Below are 27,528 nucleotides of genomic sequence, written 5' to 3' on the forward strand. Positions count from 1 at the left end.
GTTCATTTTAACCAATATGTTATTCTAATAGAATGAAACCCTTTTGAATGTGAAAAAAAAAAAGAAAATCTGGAACAAAAATCAGCGCCAAAAAACCCCCCAAAAGATATAGAAACCACTTAACTATGTAAGATAGTGAAGACAATGAAAAAGCAATGACAATGGAGTGAAGCAAATGAGAGGAGGTTGAGGAAACACTCAAGTCTCATCTAGAACCACCTCAACTATTAACAAAAGCCTTCAGTTCTAAGAATCTTAGGGCCTTCCTTATCAGGGCATAAGCTAAGGACAAGCATTCCCTGGACCCCTGTTTTCACAAGAGCAAAATCTGTGGTGGGGAAAAACAACATGACAAAAAGAAAAGGAAGATCGTCTCAAACGCCTCCAGAGTCTGTGCACACACAAGTTCATCTTGCTCAAGTGGGAAAGGGATGCAGCTCGTGGTAAGACACCTCCTTACGTCTGCTTGCCGGCCCCACGGGCCACAGACGCTCAGGATGAGAGGGGGGTGCCTCTTGTGCACCATCTGGCCAGGTAGACCCCCCTGTCCTGTCACCCCCCTCTCCCCCAAAGCTTGCCTCAACCTCTGGGCCTTGCCCGGCTGCCCTGATTCGCCACCATCCCAGAAACTGAGCAGCCTTGTCTCAGAGGACAAAACTGACTCACACGTGAAAAGAACACAGGCCGAGGGGTAAATACAGTATGAAACCCTTTTAAAAGAACATCATAAACACTGAAGCACTATTTTAAAAGCCCTTACATTCCTGGCCAGCTGCCCACCTCGGATAAGGACACCCTGTCCTGCCACGCGGCAGAGAACATCTCCGGAATGCTGGCGGCGGCTGTGCGCAGCCCGCCCGTCCGAGAACACGCACAGGAGACAGCAGGGCGATGCTGCCGCTCGCAGTGCCAGGCGCCCCAACTGGAGTTACATGCCCACTTCCACAGTCAAGGTCGGCCACTCTTTCAGCACAAACTACTCACGTGCAAACACTGCCCTGAAAAAAGCAGCATTTGCCTTTTAATGAACAAGGCACACCCATTCACAGCAACTGGACTTCCGTGCACCAGGCACCTTTGGGGGGACACTGTGACTGGCTAGATTGGCCTGCTTTCCAATCCCCTCCCCAACAATTCGCTGCACAGCTCCAGAGATGAACACGAGTGGGGGAGAGGCGAGCACATCCCCCCTCCCTCCTTGCCAAAATCAATTTGTTTTCCTTGGGGACGAAACCAGGGACTGCCGTCCATCTCTCCATTCCCTGGCCGCCTCTGATTCACCTGTAAACTCAGTTCAGCAGTGGTGTTTCCAGAATGCCTTTCCTGACTTCCTTGGCCTGTTATCACACGGCAGGCTGCAATTTCAGGCTCTTGGCAACTTCCCCCAACAGATAGCTAACTACTAAAGGGAGGAACCATGCCTTTGTCTTCACAGCACTTGGCAAAGTGCTTGGCAAGATGTAGATATTCAATAGTACTTGTTGGAATGTGTGTGTGTGTGTGTGTGTGTGTCGGTGTGTGTGTGTGTACACGTGCATATATATTCAATACACAGATCAGGTATGTAAAGATATATATACCTGGTGGCTCAAAACTAAAAAGGAAGTATTTGTTCCTAGATCACTGAGCTTCCAAATGACTTTATCTCTTAAATCCCAAAGTCCTATTCTAACATTTATTTAGGAAATGGAAATCTTTTTAAAAAATATTTTGCATTGATCTTTGCCTTCTAAAATGTGTATTTTATATATATATATATATATATATATATATATATATATTTTAACATGTAATGATTCAGTCTTCTTTAGGAATATACAATTACTATACGAAACCATCATTTAATTTATGACTTCAGAAAATACCAATTGCTTTTTTTTTTTAATTTTACTGACTGATTTTAGAGAAAGAGTAAGAGAGAGAGAGAGAGAGACAGAGACAGAAACATTGATCTGTTCCTGTCTGTGCCCTGACCAGGGATCGAACCCACAACCTTTGAGCATCGGGACAGTGCTCTAACCAACTGAGCTATCCGGCAGGGCTACTAATTGCTTTTAGAGATTGAGTGACTACTAAGAATGTGATGACTTGAGCAACCAAAACCTGTATAAGTTATCTTAACCTGTGTTGTTCCAATAAAATTCAGTTAAAAAAAAAAAGTAGACAGTACTTTTTTTTTTTTTTTTTTTGTACTTTTTCTGAAGCTGGAAACGGGGAGAGACAGTCAGACAGACTCCCGCATGCGCCCGACCGGGATCCACCCGGCACACCCACCAGGGGCGACGCTCTGCCCACCAGGTGGCGATGCTCTGCCCCTCCGGGGCATCGCTCTGCCGCGACCAGAGCCACTCTAGCGCCTGGGGCAGAGGCCAAGGAGCCATCCCCAGCGCCCGGGCCATCTTTGCTCCAATGGAGCCTTGGCTGCAGGAGGGGAAGAGAGAGACAGAGAGGAAGGAGGGGGTGGGGGTGGAGAAGCAAATGGGCGCTTCTCCTATGTGCCCTGGCCGGGAATCGAACCCGGGTCCCCCGCACGCCAGGCTGACGCTCTACCACTGAGCCAACCGGCCAGGGCTAGACAGTACCTTTTGAAGAAAAATATAAGAATTTGCTAAGTTCTTGGAACCAATTTTAGAATATATTCACCCCAATTTAGAGCTGTGGTTTTGCATTTCTTTTTTAATATGTGGGTTTTTTTAAAAAACATGCTGCCAGTTTGTTATATCTGAACTAAAGTAAGAGTTTTTCGCAGAATGAACTGGCACCCCACTGCCTAAGACTATCCTTACCTCTTTGTCACTGTGCTGGGGAGGTGTGAGCTCGTGCATGGAAGAAAAGGCCTCCTTGGCATCTCTGTCCCCTGAACTCCAGCTCAAATAACACTTCTTCTGTAAAGTCTTCCCTGAGAAGCACGGGCAGGGCTGGTCCCCACTCAATGCAGTCACACTCTATACCTCTGTTACTGCACTTAATATAATGTATCTAGCCTGTCCAGTGGTGGCACAGTGGACAGAGCATCGACTGGGGATGCTGAGTTCCCTGGTTGAGTGCAAGCTCAGTGGCTTGAGCACAGGCTCAGGAGCTTGAGCGCTAGGTCACCATCTTGAGCGCAGGATCATCAATATAATCCCAAAGTCATTGGATTAAGCCCAAAGGTTGCTTGTTTGAAGCCCAAGGTCATTAGCTTGAGTCCCTCCTCCCATCAAGGCACAAATAAAAAGCAATCAATGCATAATTAAAGTGAAGCAACTCCAAGTTGATGCTTCTCACTCTCTCTCCCTTCCTCTCTCAAATAATAAGGAGGAGGAGGAGGAGGAGGAGGAGGAGGGGGAGGAGGAGGAGGAAGAGGAGGAGGAGGAGGAGGAGGAAGAGGATGTATTTAATTTCCTTTTTACTAGTTCTTCTCCAGAGCCACACTGGACACTTCTTAAAACAGGTATCTTTCCTTATTCAAAAGTTTTTGTGGTTTTTTTGTTTGTTTCTTTGGGGGTTGTTTTGTTTTTGTTTTTTAAAGATTTTCTTTATTCATTTTAGAGGGTGGAAGAGCAGGAAGTATCAACTCCCATATATGCTTTGACCAGGCAAGCCCAGAGTTTTGAACCAGCAAAGTCAGTGACCTCTTGCTCAAGCCAGTGACCCCTTGCTCAAGCCAGTGACCCTGAGGTCATGTCCATGATCCCACACCCAAGCTGGTGACCCTGTGCTCAAGATGGACGAGCCCACGCTCAAGCTTATGACCTCAGGGTTTCAAACCTGGGTCCTCAGCATCCCAGGATGACACTCTATCCACAGCGCCACCACCTGGTCAGGCCCTTATTCAAAAGTTTAAAAGTTTAAATCTGGTATCTAGTAAAACATAAAAGATTATTTTTCCCTACTCATTCAAAGCTATTGAAAGGAGCAAAGGTAGCCATAATGAGTCGATACAATTTGCATGCTTTAAAAAAAGGTGATCACTGACTATCAAGATCAGAAAGAAACACCCAATAACATCAATACGGGTTAAATCCCAAACTTTTTAACTTGCATTAACTTCATTATTGTAACTGTTAACTCAGAAAGTAGTGTCATAAAGGTCCTTTAAAGCTAATAGAAAAGCATCAAGAATTCTTGTCAGGGGGAAAAAAGGAAGAAGAACCTGCAGATTAAAAGAGAATTGGAAACTAAGCAATCAAATGTATTGTTTTTGGATCTAGATCTGAACAAACCAACTGTTTACTGGAGGAGGAGGAAGAAGGGATCAAGTGTGAATGAGCACCAGAAAAATCTGAATACGACTTAATTCTTTGTAATATTAAGGAACTATTTGTAGGTGTGACAAGGATACTGAGGTTCAAAAGAGTTATCCTTAAGAGAAATATATTAAAGTATTCATGAATGATACTGGACTTTCTGTCAAAATAATGGGGGGTTGAAGGGGGATTTGGGGAAACCAGATAGGTTGTATGGCAATGATTTTTGAAGCTGGGTGATGAGCACATGTAGGTCAATTATATTTTTCTCTCTATGCTTTTGTACATGTACAAATTAAAAAGTTTAAAAAAAAAGCATCAGCTGTCCTGTTAATTCTCTGGCTGGTCATAGCTGCCCCACTCTGGCTTTATACAGACGACATCCTATTCTTACTTCTACCCTGCACTGAGAACCCAGCCCTGTCATCCTCCTCCGACCTAAGACAGACACCCCATAAACCCCCATCACATCTGAAAGTTAAATCAATAAATTAGCTAATGATAGCTCTGAGAACCATGCTATCCATATCAGATAGCCTGGAGCTCAGACCACAGTCTAGTTTTTTGACCTAGGCAATTCATCTCAGGGAACATAAATCGGGAACAGAAGAGCAAGACAGACAGTGGTCACACAGTATTTCTGCAGAGCTAAAATTTAGCACCCATCTGACCAGAACTCTCTTCCCGTAGCTACCAGGATGCCACATACAGTTCTCTGTGGAAAAGCCTTCCCTTACCATGTCAGGTATAACAGTGCCCCGCCCCTCTCTCTGACTACTTATCCTTCTATGTTAAATTCTGCAGCACTTATCACTACCTGACAATATATTTACATATATATTTTTTTAAATCACCTCTTCTTTCTAGAATGTAACCTCCCTGAGAGCAGGGAGTTGGCTTTATTTGCCTCTGTGCTTAGATTCTAAACCAGTGGTTCTCAACCTGTGGGTCGCGACCCCAGCGGGGGTCGAACGACCAAAACACAGGGTCGCCTAAAGCCATCGGAAATACATATTTTATTTAAAAATGTATTGTATAATAAGTATTTTCCGATGGCTTTAGGCGACCCTGTGTTTTGGTCGTTCGACCCCCGCCGGGGTCGCGACCACAGGTTGAGAACCACTGTTCTAAAGAGTCACTGGAACTCAAAAGGTGATTCAATGCCTACTTGTTGAATGCTCAGGATCCCAGCAATGTATAACTAAATATATCAAAGAGGGTTGAGACAAAAGTCAGCACTGTTAACAAAAACTAAGAACATGTACTTTTGCCACCACCCACACACTCACACCCACTCCATGTAGCAGAAGGGTGACATCATGACACTATTTTCACATTTAAACTCTCCTAAACAGCTGAAAAAGCAGCGACTACAGGATCACATGAATAATGGCTGAATATGTCTGTGCCAGAAAAATCCAACAGGACCATAGTACCTTCATATGCCCTCTATAATATATATTCAATATACACAAATTATCTCAGAATTTAGGGTACAGTGCAAATTATATTACAGCTCTTAGAAGCCTTATGTCCCTATCACTTTTTATTATTATTATTTAATTGGTGAGAGGAGGGGAGATAGTGAGGCAGACTCCCGCATGCACCCTGACCAGGATCCACCTGGCAACCCTGTCTGGAGCCAATTCTCGAGTTCTGAGCTATTTTTAGCACCTGAGGCCAATGTGCTGGAACTGACTAAGCCATCCTCAGTGCCTCAGGCCATGCTCAAACCAATCGAGCCACTGGCTGCAGGAGGAGAGGAGAGAGAGAACAGGGAGAGGGAAAGGAAAAGAAGCAGATGGTCACTTCCTCCGTGTGCCCTGACCAGACTCTGAACGCAAGACACCAGACCAACACTGAGCCACCAGCCAGGGCCCCTATCACTTTTAACTTAACATCAGTGCCCTCCTCTCATTTCTTCCCCTACTCCAACTCTACCAGAAAGAAAGCCCCACCAGCTACTACCCATGAGGCTGCAGTAACATCTAGCAAGCTGCCCAAGATGGCGGGTGGTTCAGAGTGCCTGGTGCTGCTAAGTACCAGCTTTACCTCCCAGCTGCCAAGGGATCTTGGGTAAGGTAATGTGCCTCAGTTTCCTCATCTGTAAAACAAGGGACACTAACTGTCTGTCCCATAGAGTTGATGTGAGAATTAAATGACTTAATATTAGGTAAACACTACTGGACAGAGTGAAGGTTGACTACCTTAGCTATCATATTCAATGTTATTACCACCACCATATACATCTGAACATTCATATACTCACACTTTAAAATAATTCTAAGTAGGACTCCTCCTTCTCAAGAACATAGAAAAAAACCAGTTTGTCTTTTTTTAAAGCCTGATAAACCAGGTAAGAATAGATAGTGGTCATCATCCAATTTTACTGTGACTCTTTGTGGAATGAATGAACATCAGTCAACAGAAGGGAAGTGCAAGCTAGTAAGAAAGGTAGTATGTATTGTTCAACACACTCAAAATGCTTTGCTGAGCGTAAATAAGCTCACCCACTCAACCCACTCAGCACAGCATCACACACGTGGAGAGCACCCAACACAGTGTGACCATTATCATCACTGTCGGGATCATGAATCTCAGGCAAAGTGAGATTTGAAAGACTTCCAAGCCTGAGTTCTCCCCCTCTCTACACAGCCTAGAAATCTGCAGATTTAAACCTAACATCGCCCTGTGGTCCCTGTGCTTCTACACAGACACTCCTCCACTTTGACCTTTGTGCTACGTTAAGGTTCCGCAGGAGACTCAATTTAAATGAGAGGTCTACAGCGTACAATCTAGATGGCAGTGACATCAACATCAAACCCACCATTTCACAGATAAAGAAACAGATCCAGAGGTCCAGCAACGGGTCTCAGCTCTCACCACAGTCAGCACCACTGAGGAACTAGGACTCCGGACTCCTGCCCCTCAGCCACGGCTCTTCCCACTGCTTTCTCCATGGGTCAGTGCGTCCAAGCTCTGCCAAAACCCACATCCAAGCCCACGTGCCTCCTGCGGAAGAACTGGACTTAACTGGGTTACACCCCACAACTCACCATAATTTCTCTCTGTTCTTCCAGGTTCTTCAAGAAATTCGAAAACTCACGCAAGGAAGCATCTGTCAAGAGAAAGGAATACTTATTTGGCGGACAAGGCGAAGAGCAGAGCACCCCAAGACCGCATCTTCACGTACGCACCTATGCAGCGTTCATCGTCGGTCTCCGCGTCTCCGATAAACTCAAATTTAAAGTCTCTGAGCGAGTGAGCAAACTTCCGCTGGGCTGCGGAAAGGCCTAGAAAGAAAAAATGAGCCATGACTTGAGTCCTTATCTTTCGAGGTTTTTTTTGGTTTTGGTTGGAATTAGGTCACGTTATTCTTTTTTTGTTTGTTTGTTTGTTTGAATTGAATTTACTGGGGTGACACTGGTTCATATAATGACATACGTTTCAGGAGCAAAATTCTGTAATACATCACCTGTGAGGCCCAGTCTCCCTCCGCCGCTACCTACCCCTCCTCCACCCTCTCCACTTCCGCCTCCCCCTTCCCTAGTAATGCTCACAGCCCAGTCAGCTGCCCTCATCGTTTGGTTTTATTTTTTTATTTTCTTAATAGGCTCTATTTCTTAGAGTAGTTTTAGGTTTGCAGCAAAACTGGGCAGAAGGTCCACAGCCCCGCCCCCATCAACATCCCTCACTGTCACAGTTTCGAAACGGCCTTCTTCCTCTAATTCACGTTTATGTTGTTGTTCTCAAATTCTTTCTTTCATAATTTTTTTTTTAAATACTGCAAGTCATCTATGTGAAAAGCAAACCCTTAAGGTTTTTAGAAGATGCCTCAGGATAATCATTTCTTGCCCCTGGAGGACGGGAAAAAAGCACACGCGTAGGCAGAATGTGAGGGGCTGCGAGCTAAAGTCACAGCTCACTGCCCTTCCGTGTGGTGGTCCCTTCTCCTTCCAAGGAGGCTCTGCCACCTCCCCCCCCCCCCAGCAACAGGCAGAGTCTACTGTCCCACCCTTGAATCTGGACAGGGCGTGTGGCCACCGGAGTGTGGCGAAGGTGACGCTCTGCTCATTTGGAGCTCCACCTTAAGAAGCTTTGTCCACCTCTGCCCGACTCCGTGCTAACCTGCGGGTTGACGGCAAACTGTGGCTCAGCCACCCTGTGATGGCCCCATCGGTCACAGGGCCAGCAGGCAGGAGCGGAGCTGCCCCGCGCTGCAGGACGGAGGCAAGATAGACCGTACTACCCAGTGAGCTGAGTCCCAGCTGAACTAAAGGGCTGTTGTTTAAACCACTAGGTTTGGGGGTGATCTGTCACAAAACAATGGATAACTAATATAGAAAGACTATTACAATTAGACTCTGTTAAAGTTTTAAACATTTAAAGACATTTTAAAAAAAGGGAAGAACACTCACAGGAGGTATAAATAACTGCTATACAATGCAGTAAAGGCAGAACCCTAAGGAAAAACCTGGGAAAACACTTGAATTGGCCCTTCAGAAGAACAAGCAAAGGAAATCCAAAAGACCTATAACCAGAGGAAAAGGTGCTCAAATTCATTAGTGATGATAAGAGTAAAAATTAAAACCCAGATACCTTGACACACCCATTGGACTGGCAAAAATTACTAAGTCTACCAACCTCAAGTGTTGGTGTGATCCTGTGTAAACAGCCACGGAAAGCATCACACACCTCTAGAGAGAACAACCCGGGTGCCGTTACTTTTTAAGGAGTTCAGTGTTGTCCAGTAAACATGGTAATAACCCACAACCCAGAAATTGTTCTCCTAGGCCTGGGGTCGGGAACTATGGCTCGTGAGCCAGATGTGGCTCTTTTGATGACTGCATCTGGCTCGCAGACAAATCTTTAATAAAAAAAATAATAATGTTGAAAATATAAAACATTCTCATGTATTACAATCCATTCATTTCCTACTGCTCATGTTCATGGTTGCGGGTGGCTGGAGCCAATCACAGCTGTCCTCCGGGACAACACCAAATTTTTATTGGATAATGTGTAACGTACATGGGTCGTTGTATGGCTCTCATGGAATTACATTTTAAAATATGTGGCATTCATGGCTCTCTCAGCCAAAAAGGTTCCCAACCCCTATCCTAGGTAAATTCTTGCGCATGTGCACTCCGCAGAGAAAAATTTCCAGACCTGATCACAATAATATCCAAACATGGGAAAACACAAATACTGATCAACAGAGCAAATGGCTAAGCTACAGCCTATTACGTAGGCTGTAGAGTAAACACTAGAAATTCACAAGTCAACACAAATGAATCTCAACTTGGACAGAAAGAAGTAAGTCAACAAAAGAATACACACACACACACACACACACACACACACTAGTTCTTTTATATAAAATTCAAAACAAGCTATGCTCAACTATGTGTTTGGGTTGCAAATATAGGTCACTAAATCACAGAGTAGCAAGTGAGTTGTTATCTCAAAAGTCACACAATGTTCACACCACTGGGGACCAGGGAGAGCAATGCAGTCAGAAAGCTCTGAGGGGGTTAAAAGTTTTTAGTTCATAACTGAGGGTGGGTTTGTGGATATCTGCTTTATCACTTATCTTTAAAATCATGGATTTGTTTCATATACTTCCGGATTTTTGCCAGAATTTTCACAATTACAATATAAAAAATTTTAAACTATAAAAAGGTAGAACCTAGCTCATGAAGCCATTCTAAAATAACTCAGTTTCTCTTGTAATCTAGGCAAACACACAAGTATTTGCTAAGTGCTAACCACACTGGCCTGTTCCTGGTTCACGCCTGTGCCCGAGTCATTCTAGTCTAAGCGCCGGGACCCCTGTGGCTCCCTCCACCTGAAATCTCCTCCCTCGCCCCTGCTGTCTCATGGCCGGTCATTCTTCACACTGACAGCTCAGCTGAGAATCCCCCTCCTATCATCATCCTAAGTTAAAGTCACCCCTCTGCCCTAAGTCCCTCTCTAATCCTTTTCCATTTTACTTTCTTCATAGCACTGATTCCCTAAAATTGCCTTTTCAGCTAGTATTTCATGGTTGTCTGTTTTCCCTCTCAAGAGTACTGGGCCCCTGAGGCAGCAACTGACAGTCTTCTGCTTACCTGTGTCCCTGAAATTTATGTCAGGCACCTATACCCAAATATTAACAGTGTGTGGTCTTATTACCATTTCTAATAACTTGGTATTATTCCATTTTGTTATTGTTTTGCCAAAACAAACAAGGGCATGAAGCTGGTTCCATTTATATTTATATAAGTATATACACACATACACATACTTATATATATATGTGCTTATATAACATGCATATATATATATACACAGATACATATATATGTTTATATATGTGTTTTTACTTACTTATAAACATTTGTCTATATTACTAGTAATATATGTATTATTACCAATGCTGGTAATAAATGATATTTTCCACTGGAGCTGTTGTTTCCTTTGAATATTTTATTCAAAATACCAAGTCAGGATACTTTAATGATCATGTATCAGGCCTGACCTGTGGTGGCGCAGTGGATAAAGCGTCGACCTAGAATGCTGAGGTCGCGGGTTCAAAACCCTGGGCTTGCCTGGTCAAGGCACATATGGGAGTTGATGCTTCCTGCTCCTCCCCCTGTTCTCTCTCTATCTCTCCCTCTCTCTCTCTCTAATAAAAATGAATAAAATCTAAAAAAAGTAAAGATCATGTTTCATATTATTTAAGTCAGTTTTCTAACATTTACTTGTTAGTTGAAATGTTCATAACAACAGATTAAATTTGGGTCCATTTGCAACAGCTACTTGGTATATTTCTTCCATATAAATAGCATGCTTTTGTCTAACCTCTGCACAAAGTATTTGTAATCATATCAATTTATTTTAGAATAAGCCATTCACCTCACTCACTTTTCCTTTTTGTTGACTTCCTTCTGGTGTTACTAGAGTTCATTATGCAAAATTTTTATTGTTTAAAAATATGATGGCCCTGTGGTAGAGCTCAGTGGTAGAGCATCCCAGGTTTGATTATTGGTCAGGGCAAACAGGAGAAGCAACTATCTGTCTCTCCAGCCCTCCCCCTCTCACTTCTCTCTCTCTTTCTCTCTTTCTCTCTCTCTCTTTCTCTCTCTCTCTTCTTCTTCTGTAGCCCTGGCTCGACTGGAATGAATTAGCCCCAGGTGCTAAGGATGGCTTCATGGCCTTCATCTCAGGTGCTAAGAAGAGCTCAGTTGCTGAGCAACAAAGCAACTCTCAGATGGGCAGAGCATCACACCCCCTAGTAGGTTTGACAGGTAGATTCCAGTTGGGGTACATCCAGGAGTCTGTCTCTGTTTCTGCCTCCCCTCCTCTCACTGATTAAAATTAAAAAAAAATTGACCATACCAAACTCCATTCCTTTTAATTGTCGCAAATTTAACAACTTTTCATTACTTAGTACATTTTAAATGTATTTCTTCTCCAATGTAGTTTATACTTTTATTGCTATCTCCTGCCATTCTAAACATAATGTAAAAAAATAAAGCACAAAGGATGGTCTGTGCAAAGAATTTTTTTTTTTCTCTCCAATATAACTGCATGCGAAAATCAACCAGTCTTCATTCACTAGATACGGGAGGGTGACATTCCTTGACTGAGGAAAGATGGCGCTGGGGCCCCTACATGAAACTACCTTGATTAAGTGTTTACTCCATGTTGATTGACTTAAATATGTCATTTACTCTTGATAATCGGCCTGCAGGGGAGAGGTGCTGGCGTTACCTTGACTTAAGTAAGTTCAAAGACTGATTAGTGTGACTTGATCAAGGTCACAGACTGCCGGTATAAAGTCCTGGAGGCAAAGAATAAACCTTGTTTTCTTGAGAGTCTGCAAATGTCCTTTCTATTACATCATTTCAGTTTTCGAGAGATCTAACATATCTCCCAGGTCCTTTGCCCAGATATCAACCAGTTATCTGAGTGGCTCACACACAAAATCCTAACCAAATGGAAAATTCCTATGAATAGGCCCCACCCTCCTGCCGACTGATTCCTGAGTGCCTAAAGTAGCAGAGCTCTCCTGAAACACTTTCAAGACTGACGTGACGCCCAGCTGTGGACTAGGCCAAACCTCGATGTGCACCAAAAACACAGCGAGCGTGCCAGGTTTAATGCAACCTGCACTCTTCAAATAAACTTGCTGCTTCAGTCTCCCATGCTGCCATTTTTACGTTCTCAATTCGTAGAGAAATGGGAGACGGAAAAAACTCAAGCCAGGCCTTCCCAGAATGAGGTGCGGCGTGAGAGATGAACTCTTTTGAGACCTGCTGAGTTTGAGATGGTGGACACCACAGAGGAAGATCTAAGCACAGCTCTTTTCCAGATTGAATTTAGGTTCACTTCAGTGGTGGGATTCAGCCAGTTCGCACCAATTCGGCAGAACCGATACCTAAATTTTTGAGTTCGGAGAACCGGTTGTTAAAATGGTACTTGTAATCAGGGTTCTCTCTAAGGTAGGTGCCTGGGCAGCCGCCCAATGTGGAAATCACAGATTTACATTCCTTACTCTTTTTTAACGTTCATCTGCACCACACCATATTCTAAGCACCCATAGTAATGTTCATTCCATCCATAGGTGAGAAAAATTTGACAGAACTATGTAATATTTATTTATTCATTTCAGAAAACTCCTTATACCTTTGATGAAATAAATTTTAATTCCCTTGTGTTTGTTACTTCAGTAAACAAACATATAACATAAACAGAAAAAGTGCCTAACAACCAGGAGGTGACAAGCTGTCATCACAAATATCTTAAATAACAGTCTTATTGGGTTTTTTTGTCAGGTATTATTTAATATTTTTCACTAATATTTTAAAATTCTTTCTTATAACAAAATCTAGTTTTGTATACCTCCTTTATTGTTCTTAAGTATTAAATGTATGAAATAATAAACTACCGTTCAGTATGTCGTTTTTTTAAACTTAACATGGTCATTAGGGCAGAGAACCAGTTGTTAAACTATTTGAATCCCACCACTGGTTCACTTGCACAGTTATGTGCACAGACGCTGCCACTGCTCACCCTTGATGATTTTACACGAGAAAATTATTTCTCGTCGGACAGCGCCTATGAACCGGTTTTTAGGGAAGACCGCAAACCCTCAGACATTTAGGAGTAAATGGGATACCTCTCCACTCGGGTTGCTGTACTCGATGCTGAACTCCTGGGCAGCCCCCTGGGGGTGTGATAACACCTGAAGTCCCAAGCCTGGCCTGGGTAAGAAGGTTGTCACCTCCTGTAACTTCGCACTCCATCCACCAAAGCACTACTGGGAACACGTGAGACGATGTGGCATGTTCTTTAATTCTGGGCTTGGACAGGGAAAATGAAACAGCAAATAAATAAGCCGTTCCACTCGTGAAATTCAAAGTCCAGGCTTCTTCACAGACCACATTGGGTTCTAAAACCTTCTTTCAGATAAGCAAACTGCACGTAGAAGCTCACATTCTTTTGCATGTAGAATAACTAGATCAGAGGTCCCCAAACTGCGGCCCCATGGGCCGCATGCGGCCCCCTGAGGCCATTTATCCGGCCCCCACTGCACTTCCGGAAGGGGCACCTCTTTCATTGGTGGTCAGTGAGAGGAGCACATTGACCATCTCATTAGCCAAAAGCAGGCCCATAGTTCCTATTGAAATACTGGTCAGTTTGTTGATTTAAATTTACTTGTTCTTTATTTTAAATATTGTATTTGTTCCCGTTTTGTTTTTTTACTTTAAAATAAGATATGTGCAGTGTGCATAAGGATTTGTTCATAGTTTTTTTATAGTCCAGCCCTCCAACGGTCTGAGGGACAGTGAACTGGCCCCCTATGTAAAAAGTTTTGTGATCCGTGACCTAGATGATCAACCCGTGAAAGCTCTGCCACGGGGACCTCTGCCGCCCCTTCTGCGCATCACGACACGCGCCAGAATTCTTCCACATCTTATTGAGAGAAAAGCAGGGCATGGACTCTAAGAACTTAATACCCTTCACGCCAGATTCATGCCAAGGAAATAATGCTGACATTAATCCAAGTACCTTGGAAGGAAAACAAAATTCCTCTAGCAGTGCAAACTGGCTTCAAATTCTGCTTCATGTTTTCCGGGTTTAAAAACCCAGGAGCAGGACTTTACACAAGAACCATGCTAAGGCCTCTCTGTATGCGCAAAAAAAGAAAAAGAAAGAAAAGAAAAGAAATAAAGTAACTAACTCACTTTGTAGATTTTTAAAGAACTGTGCAAACATCTCATGAGCCCAGAAACGTACTTCTGGGCAGTCACAAGCTGTGCTGGGAGCGGCTCACGGGTCTCTGCAACCGTGAGGGGAAGGCACTGCCAGCCCTGACTCTCCAAACACAGCCCAACCGAGTGTCTGCACAGGGCGAGCTCTTCATCTGAGAACAAGCCCTGTCCAGTGTCAGCACAAGGACTTGAACTGACAACGTTATATGATGAACAGAAAATAAGCTGAGCCTGCAAAGACCCATACACCCCCAAACAAACCCATGAACCCGATGGAGCGCGGGTTTACGGAGCGCAAGACCCAGCAGGGCACAGAACAGACCACCGGATCCTGTTCACTGAAACAGCCCATTAATTATAAAGAATCCTTCAGGAGTGAGTGTTCTGGGCTCTTGCAGAGGACCCCCCAGCCAGGCCTACACTGGAGAATACCACCCAACCTTCACGACACCTCGTCCAGACTTCCAGGGCATTGTACACACTCGGCCAAGCAGTCGGGCCAGGTTCTGTGTACACAGGCACCTGCTGCAGCGGCCGGCAGATGAGAAAAGCATGCTGGCAGTCACCTGGCCCACAGGTGTGCAAACTCTCCTTGGCCACAGCTCCCTTTGTTCAAAGAAAATCTTATTTACAGTGAGAACAGAAAATGCAGCTAACACGCACGCATGTCTCCTATGGCTACTGTGACTGATTTCCACAAACGTAGTCGCTTAAGGCAACACTAACGTAGTATCTCAGGGTTCTGGGGGTCAGAAGTCCACACTGGGCCTCACCAGGCTGTGTCCCTTCTGGAGCCCTCAGGGGAGAATGCATTTCCTCACCTTTTCCAGCTTGTAAAGGAGGCCCACATTCCTTGGTCCAGGGCCCCCAGCCACCAATCACATCACTCCGACCTCTGCGTCTGTCATCAGCACACCTCTTTTGCTGATTCCTTTAAGGACCTTTGTGATTATTACCAGAGGCCCACCAGGAGGACCCAGGATAACCTTGCATCTCGAGGTCCTTAGTTTCATCCCAACAGGGAAGTCCCTTTTGTCATGTAAAATAACATACTGACAGGGTCAAGAATCAGGAAGGGAAATTTCTGTAGGGCCATTAGTCTACTTACTCTTCTTATACTGGTTGGTTTATTTACATGTATTGATTCATGTAAGTATCACAACAACTCTCTAAGAGGCAGGTACTATTACCATACCCACAGAGGAGGTGACTGAGACACACACACAGGTGCAGCACCCTGCCCAAGGTCAAACATCCAGGCAGTAGTACAACCAAGAGACCATCAAAGCTGCTCAGGTAATGGTGGGATGAAGAACTCCATTCGGCTAGCATCCAGGTTTTAGTACAGAATCTGAGTTTTAGTATATACCCTTGGGAGGCATAGGAGGACAGTAACAGGTGCACTTATAAGTGAGCAAACATGGTCTAAGAGTTGGACAGCTTGTCCCAGAGAATGGCTGCAAAGAATAAGGTGGGGAATGGGGGGGGTGCGGAGCTGCAGGCACTGGTTTGGGGATAAGGGGAAGTGCTGAAGTATAAACAAAGTATATCTAGGTCAACATCCTCCCGACCTGCATCTTCTATAGTTACACTTCATAGAAAACAAGGATGGCTGATAGGCTAACCAACGTTATAATGACAAGAATGCTTGTGAAAAATTCGGATGGCTTGGCACGTCCAGGGAAGTACCTGTATCCAAGTGTCAAAAACCGGTGATCCACCTGACTGGGTGGTGGCGCAATGGATAGAGCGTCAGACTGGGATGCGAAGGACCCAGGTTCGAGACCCTGAGGTCGCCAGCTTGAGCACGGGCTCATCTAGTTAGAGCAAAGCTCAACAGCTTGACCCAAGGGGTCACTCGGTCTGTTGTAGCCCCCCCCCCCCCGTCAAGGCACATATGAGAAATCAATCAATGAACAACTAAGGAGCCGCAACGAAGAACTGATGTTCCTCATCGCTCTCCCTTCCTGTCTGTCTGTCCCTAGCTGTCCCTCTCTGTCTCTGCCACAAAAAAACAAAACAAAACAAAAAAAAACACGGTGATCCTACAGACTTACTTATTCAGACATCCCTTCCATTAAAATGTTCATTTCAACCTGATCAGGCGATGGCGCAGTGGATAGAGCATCGAACTGGGATGCAGAGGACCCAGGTACCCCAAGGTAGCTGGTTTGACTGTGGGCTCATTCACCTTGAGCCCAAGGTTGCTGGCTCAGGAAAGGGGTCACTCGGTCTGCTGTAGCCCCCTGGTCAAGGCACATATGAGAAAGCAATCAATGAACAACTAAGGTGCTGCAACAAAGAACTGATGCTTCTCATCTCTCCCTTCCTGTCTGTCTGTCCCCATCTGTCCCTCTCTTTGGTGCTGTCACAAAAAACAACAAAAAAATATGCTTTAAAAAAATGTTAATTTCAACCTCTCAAACCCCTGGTTACCATTGGTCCTACTATTCTCTACTGTCATTGGCCTCATTTAAAATATCTTCCTGACCTCTGGAGGTATTTGGATACCAAGTCTTGGCCTCAGTTAAAAGAATTTTAGCAGAGAATGTAATCTGGAGACATTTTAGGCTAAATTCTAATTTTACAGAAGAGAAATCAAAGGAACAGTGAACTAGAGACCGTGTGATTTATGAAAAGGAGAAAGGCTCTATAACCCTACAGACCTAGGTTCTGATACAGGTTCTGCCACCTCCCAGGTGTGGCTTTGGGCCAGACACACACAGTACGTATTGAAATTCCCAACTATAAACTGAAAATTATCAGAATGTCACATCTAACACATGACCTCTCACTTTCCCTTCTCAAGTGACTTGACTCAGTCTCCACCTCCAACACAGGAGTGGGGGTGGGGTGCAGCACATGACCCTACCCAAAGTTCACGAGGCTGAATGAATAAGAATAGGCAGCTGACCCCAGAACAGCCCCCACAGGCCAGCCAGAGACACAGACACATGGAAAATGTACATGCACAGAGAAAAGAGATGACCTCAATGCCACAGAATGTGAAACAATTGGTGGAGCTATTACAGATCAGGGATTTATTTAAGTTCAGTGACAAATGTAACATTATCCACAAACTTTGCTATTGAATATCATAACCTGGCAAACAATGTGGTTACCAACATGTCTTCAAGAAAAGGAAGAGACAAAGAAAAACAAAACCACATACAAGGACAATGTCCGAACAAGCTACCTTGTCAACCACGGTTTATGCTTAAGGCCCAAAATAAATATTAGTAGGGATTTGGATGTCAGGTGTTCTGCTGGCTTAATGCTTGTGAACTAACCTCACTGTTTTGACAGAACCAAGAGTTACATTATAACAACCCCCTTTCTCTCAAATGCTTTAATATGCATAATCTTTAAAACAATGTTTCTTAAAAAGTAGAACCAGACTCACTCGAAGGAGGAGCTCAACCCTCCTCTCTTGTGCCCCAAGTTATACCCGATCGCAGAGTTCAGGGAAATGCCACCGGAAATGACCGATGGCCAGCATCTACCCTCACGCAGCCAGCCCAGCCCCACCCAGCCCAGAGTGCACTATCAGGTTCGAAGAGGGTCTGACTGCTGCGCTATGGAGGCCACGACCTCTGTCTGTGAGAGCCACCCTCACATACTGCCTAGGGACTGAGCAGTCCAGACTACAAACTCCACAGGAGTCCACAGACTACAAACTCAAAAATAAAGTTATGAGGAAAACACAGCCTAAAATGGGCAGCTTGAACAGGACCCAAAAAATTGGGTTTAAGTCTCCATAAAATATAGAGGAGAATTTGGTACACTAGAAACAAAATGAGGAAATCATTCCGAAAGGGATGAGAAGGACAGTGGACCCTCGAACAATATGGGGGTTCGGGGCACCGATCCTCCCTCCACACAATCGGGAACCAAGTATAACTCTGGACTCCCCAAAACTTAACTCCAAATAGCCAACTATTGACCTACTGCTGACCTTCTGGATAACATCAAGTCCATTAATACATATTTTTTATGTATATTATATACTGTATTCTTACAATAAAGTAAACTGGAGGACCAAAAAAATGTCATTAAGAAAATCTTAAGAAAGAGAAAATACATTTATAGTAGTGTCTGTGTTTACTGGCCCGTGCAGTTCAAACCCAACGTTCAAGGGTCAACTGTACTATATGACCTATAAACATTAGGGCCTATTGAATGCCAGGAATAAAGACTCAAACAACAAGAACTCAACTGCAAAGAGCCCAGAAAACACCGTGACCTTGCTTTACAGCCAACCCAGGGTCTCCTCTCCGACCTCTGCCCTTCCCGCCGCATGGTTCTCTCTGAGCGTTTACTTCTCTCTCTCTCTGCCGACCGCTTTTCTCCTCCCATTTCGCTTAGAGTCTTGCTGGTGGAACTGCGGCTTCCCTGGAGAGTCTGCTGCCATGGCATTGCCCAGCGGGGCCCTGGCAATGTCCCTCCGTTAGTTAACGACCTTCTTTCGACTTCAGCCCCCACAGCTTGTCCCTTCTTATTTCCCAAATTAAAACCATCAAGGGAATCGAACCGGCCCAGCTCGTTTTTACCCCAGAAGGCCATGACAGAAGGGGCTGTCTAGTGTCCCACCCCGAGCAAGTCAGCCACCCGGGAGAGGACAGCAGTCACAGGCTCTCCGAGTGCTTTCTCACCAGCAGGGGTGGTGAGCAGAGCCACACTCCCTGATGGGAACTGCAATGTCGGAGGTCAGCAGACGCCATGAGCGACAACTCAGAACTACTTCTGAAGACTTTACCACATGGACACAGATAATTCCACAGGAAGCCCTCCAGGCAGAAGCCAGTCCTAAAGGGCTGAGGCAGGCAGGGCCGAGTCCACCTTCACATCGTGAGCTACGATCAACCTAAAGAAATTTATGCAGTCATCATTGACTAGAAAATTCTTTCAAATCTAGTGCTTTCAAAAGGTTTAAGTGTGTGCAATAACCATCTAATAATACTGATTTAGGGCTTCCTATGTGCTGGTCACAGCTCCAAGAAAGTTGTGTGCTGATATCAGTTCATTGGAGCCTCATGTACCGTACCCACTCAGGAAATCATCTTTTACTGTGCTGTACAGACAGCCGCGAGAAGGCACAGAGAGAGGTCACACTGTGTTACGTGGTCAAGGCAAGATTCGAACCTGGAGCCAGCTGTCAGCCTAAACGACCACAATATGCAGCCTCGCCCTATGAAACAAAAACGGCACCAACCGCAGCTGGACCACAAGACTCTTCCCTTACAACGTTCTTATAAAATGGACATAAATAATGAAAATCTCTTGATCACGTCAAAATGTTAGGGGAGAGGTCAGGAATAAAAAATAAATAATTTTTTTTAAATGGCTTTGTGGACAGCCCCTGGGAAAGGCAAGTTTCTCAGGAAGAAGGGCAGGGTGAAAAATGCTCCATGGAGGAACACACAGCCCACAGGAAGGAGGAAACAAAGCCAAGCTGGAAAGGGCACTGTGAGAAAAACTGTCCAGGCTGCACAGTGAGGTCCGCCTCTGGGTTTATGCTCCTTCCAGGGCAAGGTCAGCTTTACCCAAGATGCCAGACGGCAGAACCAACACAGTCCAACCCTCCTGGGGCAGACTGACACCATCGGGAACCCGTGAAAACCACCCGTGTTCCGGAGGGAGGAGGCGTTCTACCAGGAAGATACATGATCAAGCCGTAAAACTGCTGAAGGCAGAGAAAGATATGTAAGTGCACGTAGAACAGTTTAGGAGGGTGTAAGTCCCCCAAACTCTTAACCAAATGGCTCTTGGTATATTCTTTATATTTTTCTGTATTTTCTAAATCATCTTCATTCAGTGTTAGTTATTTTTAGGATAAAAAAGAAATTAGTGAAAGCCAAACCAAAACAAAATTAATGAAACCCAATCATCAGGCTCGGCAGAGGTATAAATAAGATAATGGGGCTGGGCAGGCTTACTTTATGTGTCAGCTTGACTGGACTACGAGACGCCTAGCTATCTGGTTAAATCCGATTTTGGTGAGTAAGACTCACCAAAGCAGATGGCCCTCCCCAACATGGGTGGGCATCATCCTACCTGTTGAAGATCCACCCAACTACAATAGAACAAAAAGACAAAAAAAATTTGAGTGTTCTTTCTCTCTCTCTCTCTCTCTCTCTCTCTCTCTCTCTCTCTCTCCCCCTCCCTCTCTCTGCCTGTTTGAGCCGAGACACTGGTCTTCTCCCACCCTTGGGTAAGGACTTACACCATCAGCACCCCTGATTCTAAGGCCTTCGGACTCAGACTAGAACTTACACCACAGGCTTTCCTGAGTCTTTCCAGCTTGCAGGTGGCAAGTCATCTCATAACAAGACTTCTCAGCCTCCATAATCATGTGATCCGATTCCTTACAATAAATTTCATTTCACATTATATACTTCTAAGCAAACTTCCTGGGGAGAAGTGACCTCTTTACACACAGTGAGTTCATCCTTACCCTGCAAGTATTTCACAATCCAAGGTGCTAAGGTGACAGCCTGTGCTCCAATGGGGACTGCCGGGACAAGGCCGCAGGGGCGAGGAGAGAGCTCCCATGGGGAACACTAGTGGCCCAGGGCCCAGCACCTGGACAGCCAGACCTAGGGCAGGACTCAGTTTGCAGCTAGGAAATTGTGAAACCAAGAATAACAGAAGGCTCTCATCGCTAGAAGCTGAATTTAGTCGACCACTGAAGATAAAGGAGCGGCCCGAGTTGATCTAAAAACCACAGGAAAGAGTAGATAAGGCAAAGAACCAAGAAGCAAAGAAAGGTGTTAGACAGGAGGAAGGAGAGAATGGTGGGGCCCCCAGACAGCTCAACTTGATCCCAAATGTGAACTCTCTGAGATCAGGGATTCTTCTATCCATTTCATTCACTGCTGTATCCACAAAACCAGGCAACAGAGTAAGATGCTCCATTAATATGTGCTGGGTAAATAAAACGATAGGCCCTGTCAAGATGGACTCAGGAAGACTCCCCAGACTGATGTCATAGGTACCCCACATTCTGGGCTCTGTCCTCAGAGGTCGAAGAGTCACTGAGGGCTCTGTGTCTGGGCTGCTGCCTCCACCTATATCCTCAGCCACTACAGAGAGGTCTGGTGGTGTGGGAAAAAAGCGCTGCTCTCGGACTTACGTCCACACAGATGAACTCCTATGTGTATTCCCTCAGACCCAGCACAGATAAACTATGTGTGCCCCCTCAGACCCAGCACAGATAAACTATGTGTACCCCCTCAGACCCAGCACAGATAAACTATGTGTGCCCCCTCAGACCCAGCACATGTAAACTATGTGTGCCCCCTCAGACCCAGCACAGATGAACTCCTATGTGTGCCCCCTCAGACCCAGCACAGATGAACTCCTATGTGTACCCCTCAGACCCAGCACAGATAAACTATGTGTGCCCCCTCAGACCCAGCACAGATGAACTCCTATGTGTACCCCTCAGACGCAGCACAGATAAACTATGTGTGCCCCCTCAGACCCAGCACAGATAAACTATGTGTGCCCCCTCAGACCCAGCACAGATAAACTATGTGTGCCCCTCAGACCCAGCACAGATAAACTATGTGTGCCCCCTCAGACCCAGCACAGATAAACTATGTGTGCCCCCTCAGACCCAGCACAGATAAACTCCTATGTGTACCCCTCAGATCCAGTACAGATAAACTATGTGTACCCCTCACACCCAGCACAGATAAACTATGTGTGCCCCCTCAGACCCAGCACAGATAAACTATGTGTGCCCCCTCAGACCCAGCACAATAAACTATGTGTACCCCTCAGACCCAGCACAGATAAACTATGTGTACCCCCTCAGACCCAGCACAGATAAACTATGTGTGCCCCCTCAGACCCAGCACAGATAAACTATGTGTGCCCCCTCAGACCCAGCACAGATAAACTATGTGTGCCCCCTCAGACCCAGCACAGATAAACTATGTGTGCCCCCTCAGACCCAGCACAGATAAACTCCTATGTGTACCCCTCAGACCCAGCACAGATAAACTATGTGTGCCCCTCAGACCCAGCACAGATAAACTATGTGTGCCCCCTCAGACCCAGCACAGATAAACTATGTGTGCCCCTCAGACCCAGTACAGATAAACTCCTATGTGTACCCCTCAGACCCAGCACAGATAAACTATGTGTGCCCCCTCAGACCCAGCACAGATAAATTATGTGTGCCCCTCAGACCCAGCACAGATAAACTATGTGTGCCCCCTCAGACCCAGCACAGATAAACTCCTATGTGTACCCCTCAGACCCAGCACAGATAAACTATGTGTGCCCCCTCAGACCCAGCACAGATAAACTATGTGTGCTCCCTCAGACCCAGCACAGATAAACTATGTGTGCCCCTCAGACCCAGCACAGATAAACTATGTGTGACCCCTCAGACCCAGCACAGATAAACTCCTATGTGTACCCCTCAGACCCAGCACAGATAAACTATGTGTGCCCCCTCAGACCCAGCACAGATAAACTATGTGTACCCCTCACACCCAGCACAGATAAACTATGTGTGCCCCCTCAGACCCAGCACAGATAAACTATGTGTGCCCCCTCAGACCCAGCACAGATAAACTCCTATGTGTACCCCTCAGACCCAGCACAGATAAACTATGTGTGCCCCTCAGACCCAGCACAGATAAACTATGTGTGCCCCCTCAGACCCAGCACAGATAAACTATGTGTGCCCCTCAGACCCAGCACAGATAAACTATGTGTGCCCCTCAGACCCAGCACAGATAAACTATGTGTGCCCCTCAGACCCAGCACAGATAAACTATGTGTGCCCCCTCAGACCCAGTACAGATAAACTATGTGTACCCCTCACACCCAGCACAGATAAACTATGTGTGCCCCCTCAGACCCAGCACAGATAAACTATGTGTGCCCCCTCAGACCCAGTACAGATAAACTATGTGTACCCCTCACACCCAGCACAGATAAACTATGTGTGCCCCCTCAGACCCAGCACAGATAAACTATGTGTGCCCCTCAGACCCAGCACAGATAAACTATGTGTGCCCCCTCAGACCCAGCACAGATAAACTATGTGTGCCCCTCAGACCCAGCACAGATAAACTATGTGTGCCCCTCAGACCCAGCACAGATAAACTATGTGTGCCCCCTCAGACCCAGCACAGATAAACTATGTGTGCCCCCTCAGACCCAGCACAGATGAACTCCTATGTGTACCCCTCAGACCCAGCACAGATGAACTCCTATGTGTACCCCTCAGACCCAGCACAGATGAACTCCTATGTGTGCCCCCTCAGACCCAGCACAGATAAACTCCTATGTGTACCCCTCAGACCCAGCACAGATAAACTCCTATGTGTGCTCCCTCAGACCCAGCACAGATAAACTCCTATGTGTGCCCCCTCACACCCAACACACTCTCTGGCTGAGCCTCAATCTCCCATAACAAGGGGCTCTTCCCTGCCACTCCCAGAATTCATAAAGATCCGATGTACAAATAAGAAGAATAATGTGAAAGCTCTTTTAAAACTTAGAAGTCAGGCCCTGGCCGGTTGGCTCAGTGGTGGAGCGTCAGCCTGGCGTGTGGAAGTCCCAGGTTCGATTCCCGGCCAGGGCACACAGGAGAGGCGCCCATCTGCTTCTCCACCCCTCCCCCTCTCCTTCTTCTCTGTCTCTCTCTTCCCCTCCCGCAGCCAAGGCTCCATTGGAGCAAAAGATGGCCCGGGCACTCGGGATGGCTCCTTGGCCTCTGCCCCAGGCGCTAGAGTGGCTCTGGTTGCAACAGAGCGACGCCCCGGATGGGCAGAGCATCACCCCCTGGTGGGCGTGCCGGGTGGATCCCGGTCGGGTGCATGCGGGAGTCTGTCTGACTGCCTCCCCGTTTCCAGCTTCAGAAAAAAACAAAAAAAACCTTAGAAGTCATAGGTAAGAAGACATTCTCAAGCCAATTTTTGATGAAGAACTTAAGCAGGCATCCTCAAACTATGGCCCGTGGGACGCATGCGGCCCCGAGGCCATTTATCCGGCCCCCACGCACTTCCAGAAGGGGCATCTCTTTCACTGGTGGTCAGTGAAAGGAGCACTATATGTGGCGGCCCTCCAACGGTCTGAGGGACAGTGAACTAGCCCCCTGTGTAAAAAGTTTGGGACCCCTGAAAAGTATTGACTGCCCATTTTATTTCATCTTTACCAAGTTTTAGCTCTTAAGGCTAGTGAAAATAAATGCCATCATCAATGTTAATTCACAAGAGGAATAGCAACCACTAATAAACACACAGTTCAGCCTCACTGGTCATAAAAGTAATTAAATTTTTAAAAATTACACCTTTTCGGCTGTGGCCAATTGTCTCAGTGGATAGAGCATCAGCCCACCAAGCTGATGTGCCAGGTTCAATCCCCTGTCAGAGCACATATGTGAAGCAACCATCTGCTTCTCTTCCCTTCCCACTCCACTTTTCTCCCTCTTCCCCTCCTGCAGCCAGTGGCTCGATGGGTTTAAGTGCGGGCCCTGGGTACTGAGGAGAGCTCAGCTGGTCTGAGCATCAGCCTCAGGCACTGAGGATAGCTCGATTGATTTGAGCATCGGCCCCAGACTAGGCTTGCTGGATGGATTCCGGAAGGGGTGCATGCAGGAGTCTGTCTATCTCTCTTCCTCTCACTTAAAAAAAAAGAGGAAAAAATTAAAAGAAGAAAAGGGGGAAAAATTATACCTTTCATCCTTGCCTGATTACTCAGTTGTTAGAGCATCATCCCAAAGTGCAACAGTTGCCCATGTGATCCCCGGTCAAGGCACAGACAGGAACAGATCGATGTTTCTATCCCTCTCTCCTCTCTAAAATCAATTAAAAAATAAAATAAAAAACACCTTTTTTCACCAGATAGCCAACACTATTTTAAATACTGCAATGGAATTCAGTATTTGCTAGCCAATGGGGCAGAGAGCCCTATCACACATTGATGGGGGAGAAACAAAGGAAGAGCCTGCACCCACAACTCCGTCTCTCCTTCTCCTTTCCCTCAAGAAAGGGGAGAAGCTAATCACTTGGCCTAACAAAGTAACACATTTATTCTGTGTCTATAAAAGAGATCAAGCCTGACCAGGCGGTGGTGCAGTGGACAGAGTGTCAGACTGGGACATGGAGGGCCCTGGTTCGAGACCCCGAGGTTGCTGGCTTGAGCCCAAAGGTTGCAGGAGAAGCCCAAGGTCGCTGGCTTGAGCATTCGGTCACTTGCTCTGCCCCCCGGTCAAGGCACATATGAGAAAGCGATCAATGAACAACTAAGGAGATGCAATGAAAAACTAATGTTTCTCATCTCTCTCCTTTCTTGTCTATCTGTCCCTATCTGTCCCTCTCTGATTCTCTGACAAAAAAAAAAGAGAGAGAGAGAGATCAGGTATGCACAGCAGTTACAGAGACAACACCAAGACAGCTAATATGACTTGTTGATAGCAGCAATCCCAATCTCTAAAAATTGGACCTATTTTAAAAACAAAGTGAAGTTAGGCGTCCTCTGGAAAAGCCTTCTCACAAAGCCACGGCAGACAGCCCAGCACAGTGATTGAGAGTATAGGTTCAGGTGTCAGCCTTGGGCTCACACAGTAGCGTGACCAGTGACCAGCTAGGTGACTGACCCTCAGCAGGTGACAAGCCTTCCAAGCTTTGGTTTCTTCCCTGAACCTGGGAATAATACTGGATTTTCTATAACGAACTGCAGTAAAGGAAAATAATGAATTAAAGATTACTAAGTTATCCTGTCTGGGTAACAGAAAACAGCGGGACTATTAAAAAGAAAAAAGGGAAGTCAAGAGGGAAGCTGCGTTAAGGTGAGGAAACAAGTAACTACGTTTTAGCGATTTCTGACAGTAGCCTGTTAGCTAAATAGAAATTCTGCGAAGCAGCTACAGACAGCCATCAAGAGAGGTGATTATAGAGAAATAGAGTGGGTTTTTAGAATGAAAGAGTATAGAAATTCTAGAGATGAAAACAGAGGTAAGCGACAAAGGTGACTCACAAATGGAGAAAGGGGAAGAGGGAGGAAGAACAGACACAGAAAAGGCGGCCAGATGGGGGATAAGAAGAGTGCAGACTCAGTGCGGACACTGAGCATGCTCAAAAGAGCCAAATGTTTTGTAGGGCTGTCAGATTTTGGCAAGAATCAGTCGTCTGATAAATCATCGCGATTCCGCCTTTCCCTTAACCCCCTACATCCACTCTCCATCCTCAACATCCCGGGCCATCTGCTCACTTCTGTCTCCACTGTGAGCCCCGTCACTGTCACCCCCCCCCCCCGGGCTGGCCACCCTGCCACACATTCCCTGTCAGTCCAGTTCCTGCGCAGCAGCGAAAGCTCACTGGAAATATAAACTGGACCTCCTTACTGCCCAGCTGAAATCCTTCAACATCATTCTGCTGAGTTCAGGATAACTGAACTGCTCAGCAAAGCTCTAAAAAGACCCCCACGTGATCTGGTCACCGTTTGGGTTTCCAGACGCATGCATTCACTCACCCCCTGAACTTGCTGAATCCCAGCCAGCTTTTCTCAGCTTCCTTTCTATTCCTGGGGAAAAAAGGGGGTGGGGTGGGGGTCTTTTTATATGTTCTGCCTTTGGCCTGGAATGTCCTTCTCCAATCTCCAAAACTCAAAAACAGCCTAGATGAGAACTCACCCTTGATCCTGGCCAGTTGGCTCAGTGGATAGGGCATTGGCCTGGCCTGCAGATGTCCCAGGTCCAATTCCCAGGTCAGGGCACATATGAGAAGCAACTATATGTTTCTCTCTCCCCCCCTCCCTCTCCCCCTTCTCTCTTCTCCTCTTGCAGCCAGTGGCTCAGTTAGTCCAAGTGTCGGCCCCAGGTGCTGAGGATAGCTCAGTTTTTCTGAGTGTCGACCCTAGATGGGAACTACTGAGTGGATCCCAGTCAGGGCACATGTGGGAGTCTATCTCCTCTCCTCTCACTTAAAAGAAAATCCCCATCAAGATTGGGTAGGCTCATCTCTTAGTGTGAGGGCTCCAGCTGTTAGACGTACATAAGGGAGATGCGTGAAGCTGCAGTA

At 45.9% G+C, this 27,528-nt stretch overlaps 1 protein-coding gene across 2 annotated transcripts in view; it reads right to left on the bottom strand.

Annotated features, from left to right (window-relative positions):
- Positions 1-27,528, bottom strand: part of ARHGAP10 (Rho GTPase activating protein 10) — a 294,328-nt gene that overhangs the window by 200,853 nt on the left and 65,947 nt on the right. For both annotated transcript variants that reach the window (XM_066281188.1, XM_066281179.1), the window contains exons 2-3: positions 7,427-7,522; positions 7,286-7,347 (exon numbers count right to left, since the gene is read on the bottom strand). In XM_066281188.1, coding sequence (XP_066137285.1) covers positions 7,286-7,347; positions 7,427-7,522 — 158 coding nt within the window. The remainder of the gene's footprint in view (positions 1-7,285; positions 7,348-7,426; positions 7,523-27,528) is intronic.

The sequence above is a fragment of the Saccopteryx bilineata genome, chromosome 1, assembly GCF_036850765.1.
Source record: "Saccopteryx bilineata isolate mSacBil1 chromosome 1, mSacBil1_pri_phased_curated, whole genome shotgun sequence".
Taxonomy (NCBI): Eukaryota; Metazoa; Chordata; class Mammalia; order Chiroptera; family Emballonuridae; genus Saccopteryx; species Saccopteryx bilineata.